Source organism: Myotis daubentonii, chromosome 8 (assembly GCF_963259705.1).
Source record: "Myotis daubentonii chromosome 8, mMyoDau2.1, whole genome shotgun sequence".
Classification (NCBI taxonomy): Eukaryota; Metazoa; Chordata; class Mammalia; order Chiroptera; family Vespertilionidae; genus Myotis; species Myotis daubentonii.
The window spans coordinates 13,542,934-13,555,736 of NC_081847.1; the positions used below are offsets into that span (position 1 = coordinate 13,542,934).

Below are 12,803 nucleotides of genomic sequence, written 5' to 3' on the forward strand. Positions count from 1 at the left end.
CCAGGCGTTCGTCGCCCGGTGACCTGCCTTGCGCATGCGCGGCCGAAGCCAGAGTTGGAGCATCGTGTACTCCAGCAGCTGTTGGGATGGGGCTGAGCGTGCGCGCCGTTTTCTTTGACCTGGACAACACGCTCATTGACACGGCGGGGGCCAGTAGGAAAGGCATGTTGGAGGTAATGCCCCGTTACCCGCTCCCCCGGTTCACTTCCCTTCGCGTCCTCCCTCCTCCGCTTACCCGGCGCCCGGAGTGCGGGATCCCGCAGGGGACCCGGAACTCTGGCCTCTGCTACTTTGAGACTCCGGTGCGGGAGCCGCGGGAAAGGGTGGGTGGGCCGGGAGGCTGCCTGCTCTCAAGCCTGGCGGCCTGGGTTACCTGCCTGTTTACTCGCAGGCTCCGGCAAGCTGGGTTCTTTTTTTTTTTTTTTTTTTTTTTGGTGCCCGTGACCGGAATCGAACCTGGGACCCTTGAGTCCACAGGCCAACGCTCTATCCACTGAGCCAAACCAGTCAGGGCAAGCTGGGTTCTTGGAATTCGTTCCTGCGCTTTGGGACTCAGAAAGATGTCATTAAAGCTGCCACGATGGCAAAGTTGAACTAAAACGTAGGAAGACTTGTCACCGGGCTTTCTTATTTAATATACTTTTATTGTGATTTCAGAGGAAGGGAGAGATAGAAACATCAATGATGAGACTCATTGATCGCTGCCTCCTGCACGCCCCACACTTGGGATCGAGCTGGCAACACAGGCCCGGGTCCTGACCCGGAATCCAGCCGTGACCTCCTGGTTCATAGGTCGATGCTCAACCCTGAGCTAAGCCAGCCCGGTTTCAGAGGATCTTTGAGGAGATCTAGGAAGTTACACAACTATCAGTTGTGAGCCTGGACTTAATCGATTCTAGAGAATTTTCACTGCCGAAAGTTTTCTCCTGTGATCCCAGGGAGTGGTGGAGTAAGGGAAGTGAAGGAATTGAATACAGTTTACATAAATGTGCAGGTTCCTGTTGCGAATAATTGGGGAATTCTTGAGATAGTATGCAGAACAGACTTTATGTTCCTCCCAAGGAGCAAGAAGACTATGATATTGATGCACCAATTTCTTTTTTTTTTTTAATTAAATCTTTATTGTTCAGATTATTACATTTGTTCCTCTTTTTTCCCCCCATAACTCCCCTCCTCCCAGTTGCCGCCCCACCCTCCGCCCTCACTCCCCACCCACTGTCCTCATCCATAGGTGCACGATTTTTGTCCAGTCTCTTCCCGCATCTCCCACACACCTTTCCCCCCCAAGAATAGTCAGTCCATTCCCTTTCTATGTCCCTGATTCTATTATGATCACCAGATTATTTATTCACTTGATACTTAGATTCACTTGTTGATAGATGCATGTTTGTCGTTCATAATTTGTATCTTTACCTTTTTCTTCCTCTTCCTCTTCTTAAAGGATACCTTTCAGCATTTCATATAATACTGGTTTGGTGTTGATGAACTCCTTTAGCTTTTCCTTATCTGTGAAGCTCTTTATTTGACCTTCAGTTCTGAATGATAGCTTTGCTGGATAAAGTAATCTTGGTTGTAGGTTCTTGGTATTCATCACTTTGAATATTTCTTGCCACTCCCTTCTGGCCTGCAAAGTTTCTGTTGAGAAATCAGCTGACAGTCGTATGGGTATTCCCTTGTATGTAGGTAACTGTGTTTCTTTCTCTTGCTGCTTTTAAGATTCTCTCTTTGTCTTTTGCTCTTGGCATTTTAATTATGATGTGTCTTGGTGTGGTCCTCTTTGGATTCCTTTTGTTTGGGGTTCTCTGCACTTCCTGGACCCGTAAGTCTATTTCTCTCACCAGGTGGGGGAAGTTTTCTGTCATTATTTCTTCAAATAGGTTTTCAATATCTTGCTCTCTCTCATCTTCTGGCACCCCTATAATTCTGATGTTGGTAAGCTTGAAGCTGTCCCAGAGGCTCCTTACACTATCTTCGTATTTTCGGATTCTTTTTTCATTTTGCTTTTCTGGTTGGGTGTTTTTTGCTTCTTCGCATTTCAAATCTTTGCCTTGATTCTTGCGCTCCTCTGGTCTGCTGTTGGGAGTCTGTATAGTATTCGTTATTTCAGTCCGTGTATGCTTAATTTCTAGTTGGTTCTTTATCACAACCTCGAGGGTCTCATTAGATTTCTTGAGGATCTCACTACATTTATCGGCGGCTTCTAGACAGTTCTTAAGAGACCTTAAAAGTGTGGTTCTGAACTCAATATCCTCCATTGACAGTTTTGTCCTGTTTCTTTGTCTCCGCATTTTTTATGCTTTCTTGGTGCACCCCCTAGTGGTCTTTGTGCGCAGTCTTGTTGTAGTTAAGCCTTGATTGTTGTCGGCAATACCGGGGTGATTTGACCTCCAGGCTAACTGGCTATGAGAGTCAGCTGTGTCTGTAGTGGGAGAGCTTCTGTGCTGGATCTCTAGGGCGGTGCTAATCTAGCGTTTGCCTGAGGCTATCCAGCAAATGGCTCTGCACAGTGCTTGGGCGGGGCGGGTCCCCGGGGATCTACAGGGCGGGCCGGAGCGAGCAGTTATGGCTGCTCTCAGTTCCATCCCTAGGGGCTCTGCCTCACAGAGTCCCAGCAACCACTGCAAACCTCGGAGAGAAAGCTGCCTTCGAGTTCCTACAGAAGCCAGACAGTCCCGCTTCTCCCGTTTGAGTCTGGGTCCCTAGAGATTCGCCCGGATCTGGAGCTCAGAGTCTGAAACTCCCTCCCGATTGAAGACAACCACACCCTCCGCCACCAGCCCGCTCCGCGTGCACTCCGCACCTTAGTATTTCACTTCAGCAGTGGGCCTCCTCTGAGTCTGGGTATGATGTTCTCTTTCCTCCTAGTTATAGAATTTCCCCTCAGCCAGCCTTCCTGTGGTTCTGGATGATGTCCGTTCCGTCTTTTAGTTGTTTTTTTGAAGTGGTTGCTCGAGGCAGCAATCTCCGGCTATGCCGCCATCTTGGTTTCTCCAATGCACCAATTTCTGTCCCTCATTGGTTGAGGCCTGCTCCCAGGCAACACTTTGGCCTCAGCCTATGTGTATGGGTGCCCCTGAGGCCAAATAAAGCCCTAGGGCCTAGGCAGAGAACCCCAAGTACTTACAGTGTGAAGCCATTGATATAGTATAGGGAATAGTGTGTGCCAAGGTGATTTGGGTAGCATCTCGTATAGCCTGGGACTCATGGCCCTTTACAGACTGATTCCAAGCAGCCTCTAGTCCAGGGGTGGGCAAACTTTTTGACTCGAGGGCCACAATGGGTTCTTAAACTGGACCGGAGGGCCGGAACAAAAGCTTGGATGGAGTGTTTGTGTGAACTAATATAAATTCAAAGTAAACATCATTACATAAAAGGGTACGGTCTTTTTTTTTAGTTTTATTCATTTCAAAAGGGCCAGATGTAGTTTGCCCGCGGGCCGTAGTTTGCCCACGGCTGCTCTAGTCTCATCTCTTAGCATCCTCTCTCACATGACTTTCATTTTGGCTGAACTAAGCTTCTTGCCTTTCCCAGTTTACAAAATTCCAAGCTCTGTGTCTTTGTTCCTTCTCTTTAGAATGATTTTTATTGTCTTCCCATTCCCACTTTAGGGGCTTGGTAACTGCTTTAACTATTACTTCCTCTGATAAGCCTTATCCAGCAATCCTGTGGAATGACTTGCTCCTTTTTATTTCCACAGTCGACGTTCATAAGATTGTCATAGCACCCAATCCAGTATTTGTGGAGGTTGCATACCTAATTTCCCCCAGATAATGTCATGAAGACAAGAGACCCGGTCTCCAAGTGCCTAATTCAATAGTGTAAAGGCAAGCATGTGGACTTTGGAAGCTCATGCAAGTTACATAACAATCCTGAACTTCTATCTCCTCATCTCAGCAAAGGAACTCTGAGAGTTAGAAAGGTAGAGATAATGTATGTAAGCACTGGGCATAATGCTTGCCACATTAGGGTCTTAGTAAATGTTAGAATACAGGCCAAATGAATAAGAACCTAATGTAATAAAAGCCAAGATAAAGAGCTGTGGAGACATGAGGAGGTGTGCTTAATTCTGAAGAGGGAATCAGAACCAGGGTAGCAAAGAGAGTGACTCAAAACTACTTGGAGTTTTTAAAATCTAGAAACCCACGTTTGGCAGAAGCACTGGATTATTAAACTGCCGAAATCACAGAACATGCTTGATTCCATTAGAGCTACATACACATTTTTAAAAGTACAGAATTAACCCGGCAGGTGTGGCTTAGTGGTTGAGCATCAACCTATGAACCAGAAGATCAAGGTTTGATTCCCAGTCAGGGCACTTGCCAGGGTTGCAGGAGGCAGCCAACCAATGGTTCTCTCATCATTGATGTTTTTTTCCTTTCTCCCTCTCCCTTCCTCTCTGTAATTGATAAATTTTTTTTTTTTTTAAAGAAAAGGTGAGATGAACTAGTGTTATTTCTGGAGTCTAAATAATAGTTAGAAATTTAAAATATTTTACTAAGTATAAGCACAAGTTCATGTGTTTATGACCATAATGAAATGTGGAGGACTTAAACTGCTAAAAGAAGGATTTTTATTAGTTGTATATAAAGAATGTTTATAGAATAGAAATTGGTTTAAAAAAATTATATATAAATGAGCTGTCTAGAGAGGTTGGGAGATCTTTACTCTGGCGTTCTTTAAAAATAAGACCGATTCCCAATGGAAATGGTGTGATAACAGATCTACCAGACAACAGCTCTATTGGAGTGGAACCCTGGCCAGGTGGCTCAGTAGGCTAGAGTGTCATCCCTTCACCATGGTGGGGTTGTGGGTTTGGGTCCCAGCTGGGGCACATGCCTGGGTTGTGGGTTTGATCCCCAGTCAGGATGCATGCAGGGGGTGGCCGATGAATGTTTCTCTCACATTGATGATTCTCCCTCCTTCTCTTCCTTCCTCTCTCTAAAAATCAATGAAGAGCATATCCTCTAAAAATAATAATATCCTATAAAACAATAATAAATATTATTGGGTGGAAAAGAGGAGTGGAGCTAGAATCTTTTTGCTCTGGGTTTATAGGATCACATCTTCTCCTGGCATAACTATTAAAGACATAAAGTGTGTTAATGGAGCTGTTTTCCTTTACTTAGGTAATAAAGCTCTTACAATCAAAATACCATTACAAAGAAGAAGCTGAAATAATTTGTGACAAAGTTCAAGTTAAACTCAGCAAGGAATGTTTTCGTTCTTCCAACATATGCATTACAGATCAAAGGACTTCACACTGGGAGGAAGCAATTCAGGAAACGAAGGGTGGTGCAGCCAATAGGGAGTTGGCTGAAGAATGTTATTTTCTGTGGAAATCCACACGTTTACAGCATATGACACTAGCAGAAGATGTCAAAGCCATGCTCACTGAACTTCGAAAGGATGTCTGCCTCCTTTTATTAACAAATGGAGATAGACAGACCCAGAGGGAGAAGATTGAGGCTTGTGCCTGTCAGTCCTATTTTGACGCCATCGTCGTAGGTGGAGAACAGAAAGAAGAGAAACCGGCACCTTCCATATTTTATTACTGCTGTGATCTCCTTGGAGTACAGCCTGGGGACTGTGTAATGGTTGGTGACACACTGGAAACCGATATACAAGGAGGCCTCAATGCAGGGCTGAGAGCAACAGTCTGGATAAATAAAAATGGAATAATGCCGCTGAAGTCATCGCCCATGCCACATTATATACTTTCTTCTGTGCTAGAGTTACCTGCTCTCTTACAAAATATAGACTGCAATGTCAGTATGTCAGTTTAAAGGAAATAAAAAGGCATGGTCTATCTGGAAACCTAGAATAAATTAGTACATGTTAATTTTAGTAGTGTGATTGAGAAAACCTGAATAAATATATTATTTGTTAATCTGTGACTTGAGGTTTTTAAAAATTTGTTTTATTAATCGTTTAGCATCTGGGATCCAAGGAGATACCAAGCAGGATAACTTATATATGGGTATACAAATACAGGTTTTATGTACTGACTTAAAAATAAATATTTTTTAAAAATAGACATTCTAGCCCTAGCCAGTTTGGCTCAGTGGATAGAGCGTCGGCCTGCAGACTAAAGGATCCTGGGTTTGATTCTGGTCAAGGGCACATGCCTGGGTTGTGGGCTCAATCCCCAGTAGGGGGCATGCGGGAGGCAGCCAATCAATGATTCTCTCTGATCATTGAGATTCATATCTTTCTCTCTCCCTTCCTTTCTGAAATCAATGTATATATAAAGAAACTTTAGAACTTTAAAAAAAATAGATATTCTAAAACATATGTAATAGAACAACTAGATCTGGTTAATATGAAATAAGTACTAGGTCACATGCAGACCAAGGCATTTCATTTGAGAGTATTTGTATATTTTTGAAAATATATATGCCATTTTTTTTGCCTACTTAAATGTATACTTTCTTTTATTAATCTAATTTTTCTGCATTACCTTTTCTGAGGGGCCTCCAATTTTCCTTTGCTATAAATATGACAAATAGATTCCTCCAATAGAAAAAGCTGTTCAGCCCGACTGGCGTGGCTCAGTGGTTTAGCATGAATCAGGAAGTCACAGTTTGATTCCTGGTCAGGGCACACATGGGTTGCTGGCTTAATCCCCAGTGGGAGGCATGTAAGAGGCAGCTGATCAACGGTGCTCATCATTGATATTTCTCTCTCTCCCTCTGCCTTCCTCTCTGAAATCAATAAAAATAGCTGTAAAAGTTCAGCATGTGGTACTCCTTTTCTATTATCACATCTTTCCAGAGTGAGCTTGTAGTTTCCTATTAGTCTTTACTGCTTATGGAAGTATTTTTACTATCTTTTCCCAAACACACAATGGAGCCGAAACCGGTTTGGCTCAGTGGATAGAGCGTCGGCTTGAGGACTGAAAGGTCCCAGGTTCGATTCTGGTCAAGGGCATGTACCTGGGTTGCGGGCACATCCCCAGTGGGGAGTGTGCAGGAGGCAGCTGATCGATGTTTCTCTCTCATCGATGTTTCTAGCTCTCTATCCCTCTCCCTTCCTCTCTGTAAAAAATCAATAAAATATATATTAAAAAAAAACAAAAACACACAATGGAGTTGAGGGAACTAGACTGAAGATAAGTGCAATTCATAAAAGTCATTTTCCTTTTGTGGATATATCAGAAGGGAACTGTCTTGACACAGCCTCACCCGGCACCCTCACCCCACCTCCGTCTGTCCTCTACTATAAATAGTTTCAAGCATTTGACAAAAACTAATAGAAAATTAGGTTTTTCTAGGAATCATTTCAGGGTGCAACTTTAATATTTGACTCGCTCTTCTTGGTGTTACCATCCTCTAAAGTCTCCTGTTTTTCAAATTTTAGAAGATATGATTCACAAATTTCTGTATCCAATTCAGGGTTCATTTTGAGCTTACTAATTAATGACTCCATTGCAAAGCATCTTGCAACTAGAAAAATTTCTCTAGATAGTCTCATTATTTCACCAACTTAGAGTAAAATGATTAAGGAAATAAGAAATAATGACGTGGGTTGTTTTTTGGTAGTTTTTTTTTTAACTTGTATAAAAAAACTACTAATGTAAGATATTAGACTCTGTTAGGATTACTTAGATTCTAAAATATGCCTGTCCGTGAACTTGTGACCAATTATTTCCTGTCTACTGTCAAGAACAGGATTGTCTGCCAATGTGCAAAAGCCCTGTTGGGTTTACCCCTCTTGATTTTTTTAAAACTATGTTTTTATTGATTGCAGAGAGGGGGAGAAAGATAGAAACATCAGTGATGAGAGTCATTGATCAGCTACTTCCTGCATGCCTCACAGTGGGGACAGCCTGCAACCCGGGCATATGCCCTGACTGGGAATCTAACCATGCCCTTCTGGTTAGATCGACGCTCAACCACGACCCATGCCAGCTGGGCTACTTCTCTTGATTTTTAAAAATGGGCTGTGCCATTGACTATCCCAGGATGCTGCTGCTATAAAGCTGAACATTAGTTCCCCTGGACAGTGTGGCTTGGTTGCTTGGAGCATCATCCCTTACGAAAAGTCATGGATTTAATTACTGGTCAGGACTCATACCCAGGTTGTGGGTTCCATCCTTAGTCTGGGTACATACAGGAGGCAACCCGTCACTTCTCTCTCTCTCTCTCTCTCTCTCTCTCTCTCTCTCTCTCTCTCTCTCTCTCTCTCTCTCTCTCCTTCTTTCCTATCTCCCTCTCCCTCTCCTCTTCCTTCTCTCTCTAAAATCAATAAAAACATCCTCAGGTGAAGTAGAAATAAAAAGTCTTTTAAATAAATAAAACTGAACATTTGTGAACAGAGTATGTTTATGTATAGTTCCAGGTATGGTGCCCATGTGACTGACCGAAATTATATTTTAGCTATTTCAAAACTTAACAGTGCCTGATTGGTGTTCTTATATCAATTAGGGGCAGAGCTATTTTGTGCCTGAAACACATAAAATGATAATTGCTAGGTCTTGGAAGGGAAAAGATCAGAAACACTGGTCTCATAGTAAGTAGATTATTAGTATTAACTGAGGCTTAGGAGGGAGTGTAGTTTTAAAGTTTGTGGAGATGTGATTACTCTAGTAACTTCTAGATAACAGTTAGTACGTAGTTCTAGCACAACTCCATTAGGAGTGAACATGTCACCTAACAGTTTTTGTGGCAGTTGTGCAATAGGACATGGATATATGTCATTCTGCACATACTAATAAAACTGGTCTAACCGGTTTGGCTCAGTGGATAGAGCATCAGCCTGCGGACTCAAGGGTCCCAGGTTCGATTCCGGTCAAGGGCATGTACCTTGGTTGTGGGCACATCCCCAGTCGGGGGTGTGCAGGAGGCAGCTGATCGATGTTTCTGCTGAAACCGGTTTGGCTCAGTGGATAGAGCGTTGGCCTGCGGACTGAAAGGTCCCAGGTTCGATCCCGGTCAAGGGCATGTACCTGGGTTGTGGGCACATCCCCAGTGGGAGATGTGCAGGAGGCAGCTGATCGATGTTTCTCTCCCATCGATGTTTCTAACTATCTATCTCTCTCCCTTCCTCTCTGTAAAAAATCAATAAAATATATTTTTAAAAAAAACACAATAAAACTGGGTGCTATGAGAATAATAAGTGGGTCACTATTGGCTTTCAGAAAATTGGGTGGGGGTCTAGTATGGTAATACTGGAACTATTTCAGAGGGCAGTTACTGTGAATCGTGTATTCTCAGGAGCCAGAATATATTCAAATCCTGAGTTTCTGCCCTTTAACTGCCAGTGTGGTCTTAGATGCATTTAATCTGCCGGTTTCTTGCCTGAAAAGTGAGTTTTAATGATAGTGCATATAAGTTGTTGGAAAAAAATAAAACATGAGAAGCACTTAAAATGGGGCCTGGCACAGTTGTAGCTAATAATATATATGAGCATTATCTTTTTCAGGGTTCAGAAAAAACAAAACAGTGGGGGATCTTGACAGAAAAATAATTATGTGCACAATTTCTCTAATAGATACTTAGGGTTTGTCCTTTTAGCTATCCCACAGATGAAGGCAGTGTCATAGCCATAACACTAATTGGAAAAAAGGTTCATCACTCATAGATCACAGTGGCAGATCTCAACAAGATAGCTTCTAGAATGTTAAGTGAGCAGTTCTTCAACAAAAGTGATCTGGGGATAGAAATGGAAATAATTGAGTTTCCTTGTCTTCATAGTTTGTATTCTATACAGTGAAGGAATGTAATATTATTTTCCAATTATGCCCATCCTTAGAGAAGGACTTTGTGGCTTTCTGCCTTCTGAGTGGAATATTACAGAAGATATTAAGAAATCTTGAGCCTGGCCAGCGTGGCTCAGTGGTTGAGTGTCCACCTATGAACCAGGAGGTCATGATTCAATTTCTGGTCAGAAACATAATCAATAAAAATACATTTTATTTCTTTTTTATGGTGCCAATTTTAATTAGTTTTAAGGCATCGCATTTTCCACTTAACAATTCAGTGTTGTAAAGTGCATTATTTACTTTCCCTGTGCACATAGTCCATATTAAGTATCAAGAATGCCCAGTTATTTACTATGCAGCAGCTCAACTTTTAAAATTGCCATGGAATTTGCTACAAATTTGCATCCTTCACTATTTTGTGTGGGAAAATGCTAAACCTATGCTCCAAGTTGGCTTAATCAACCTCTTCAATGGTGGGCCCAGAGGAGACACCACCAGATGGAGGTGCTCTTCCACCAGGAAAGCCCCTAGGCATTCCTCCTGGCATGCCTCCTGCACCCTGGTACAACTCGATAATGATGAGGTTGCAGATTTTTTTCCAACTCCTTCTGCTGATGTTCAAATTCTTCCTTTTCTGCAGTCTGGTTCTTAACAAGCCAATGATGATTTCATTGCACTTGTCAAGAATCTTGTTTGTCCTGATTGATCTTGCCTTGAAGTTTTTCATCTTTTTTTTAAAGCTTTTTTAAAAAAATATTTTTATTGATTTCAGAGAGGAAGGGAGAGAGATAGAGAAATAGAAACATCAGTGATGAGAGAGAATCATTGATTGGCTGCCTCCTGCATGCCCTCTACTGGGGGGGGGGGGGGGGGCGGAATCTAGCCTGCAACTTGGGCATGTGCTCTTGTCCGGAATCAAACCTGGGACCCTTTAGTCCACACACCGACTCTCTATCCACTGAGCCAAACCGGCGAGGGCAGTGTTTCAACTTTAACAGTTGCTTTCATGTTGAATGCATAGGATTCAAGTGACTTCTTGGAAGACACCTGGTCCCACTGCTTCTCATCTTTAGCTTTGAACTTCTCAGCTTCCTGGACCATGGGCTCAATGCCTTTCTTGCTCAGACAACCCTTGTCGTTAGTGATGGTAATCTTGTTCTCTTTTTCTGTACTCTTATCCACAACAGAGACATTGAGGATGCCATTGGCATCAATATCCAAAGGGACTTCAATCTGAGGAACACCATGAGGTGCAGGAGGTATCCCTGTGAGTTCAAACTTGCCAAGCAGGTTGTTATCCTGGGTCATGGCACACTCACCTTCATAAACCTGAATGAGCACACAAGGCTGATTGTTGGAGTAGGTGGTGAAGGTCTGTGTCTGCTTGGCAGGAATGGTAGTATTGCACTTGATGAGGACGGTCATGACTCCACCAGCCATCTCAATGCCAAGGGAAAGAGGAGTGACATCCAACAGCAGCAAATTTTGGGCATTTTTGGACTTGTCTCCAGAGGGAATGGCTAACTGGACAGCTGCACCATAAGCAACAGCCTCATCAGGGTTGATGCTCTTATTCAACTCCTTTCCACTGAAGAAGTCCTGTCGGAGTTTCTGAATCTTGGGGATATGGATAGAACCACCCTCCAGGATGATATCATGGATCTGGGACTTGTCAAGTTTGGCATCTCAAAGGGCTTTCTCTACAGGGTCCAGGATTCCAGGAAAAGGTCAGCATTTAATTCTTCAAATGAAGCATGGGTGATAGAGGTATAGAAGTTGATTCCTTCATAGAATCAATCTCAATACTGGCCTGGGTGCTGGAAGAGAGAGTACACTTCGCACGTTCACAAGCAGTACGAAGGCAATGGACAGCCCTCTTGTTCTCACTGATACCCTTCTTATGCTTGCATTTGAACTCTGCAATGAAATGAACTCTGCAGAAGTTCATTTGGTTGTCAAAGTCTTCTCCACCTAAGTGGGTGTCCCCAGTTATAGATTTTACCTCAGAGATTCCATCTTCAATTACGATAATTCACACATCAAAAGTGCCACCTCCCAAGTCAAAGATCAGCATGTTTCTTTCAGCTCCAATCTTTTTGTTTAAGCTGTAAGCATTAGCAGTGGCAGTTGGCTCACTGATGGTTCTAAGTACATTGAGACCAGCAATAGTTCCAGCATCTTTGGTAGCCAGACGCTGAGAATCACTGAAGTAAGCAGGTACTGTGACAACAGCATTGCTAACAGTCTTCCCAAGGTAGGCTTCTGCGATTTCCTTCATCTTTGTCAAAACCATAGATGACACCTCTTCTGGATAGAAACTTTTTGTCTCTCCCTTGTATTCTACTTGGACATTGGGCCTGCCAGCATCATCATTCACCACCATGAAAGGCCAATGCTTCATATCAGATTGAACAATAGCACTTAGCATCAAAAGCTGTGTTGGTAGGATTCATTGCTACTTGATTCTTTGCAACATCACTGATCAATTGTTTGGTATCAGTATAGACAACATAACTTGGGGGTGATTTGGTTTCCATGGTTGTTGGTAATTTCCACTTTTCTATACTTGAAGACACCCACACAAGAGTAGGTAGTGCCAAGATCAATGCCAACTGCAAGTCCTTTAGACATGGTTGCTTGTATCTACACATGGCTTTACAGACCAATCGGAACAACTGCCCCCACATTCAATGAGGAATAAAAATATATTTAAAAATAATAAACAAAACAAAGTCTAAAAAAATTCAAAAGATCAATGAAATAAAATGTTGGTTTTTTTGAAATGATAAAATTGATACACCTTTACTCATACTCATAAAATAAATAATAATAACAACAACAGAAATACACTTACTCAATCAGGAAACTCCCAGGGCCTCCATGTGACCGCTGAATCACCGCTGCTGTGGAACCAACACCAGTACAACAGTTTGTAGGACATGTTCAGCATTAAGCCTCATAGTCAGCTGCCTGAGGGTTGAGCCGCCCACAAATGCGACAACAGCAATTAAAACCCAATTACAAGAGGAAGGCTTACATAACCCACACAAGGAACATTCCTAGAGCACACAAGGAGAGGAGATTCCTAGAGGAGATCAAGGAG

The 12,803-nt window shown here is 42.8% G+C and overlaps 1 protein-coding gene and 1 pseudogene across 1 annotated transcript; one reads left to right on the forward strand and one right to left on the reverse strand.

Moving 5' to 3' along the window:
• The first annotated feature begins 17 nt into the window (after positions 1-17).
• Positions 18-5,894, forward strand: NANP (N-acetylneuraminic acid phosphatase). The gene is made up of 2 exons (XM_059705364.1): positions 18-173; positions 5,127-5,894. The coding sequence occupies exons 1-2, from the start codon at positions 87-89 to the stop codon at positions 5,781-5,783; spliced, it is 744 nt and encodes a 247-aa protein (XP_059561347.1). The 5' UTR covers positions 18-86; the 3' UTR covers positions 5,784-5,894.
• Positions 5,895-10,031: 4,137 nt separating this feature from the next.
• Positions 10,032-12,337, reverse strand: LOC132239276 (heat shock cognate 71 kDa protein-like; annotated as a pseudogene).
• Positions 12,338-12,803: the final 466 nt, after the last annotated feature.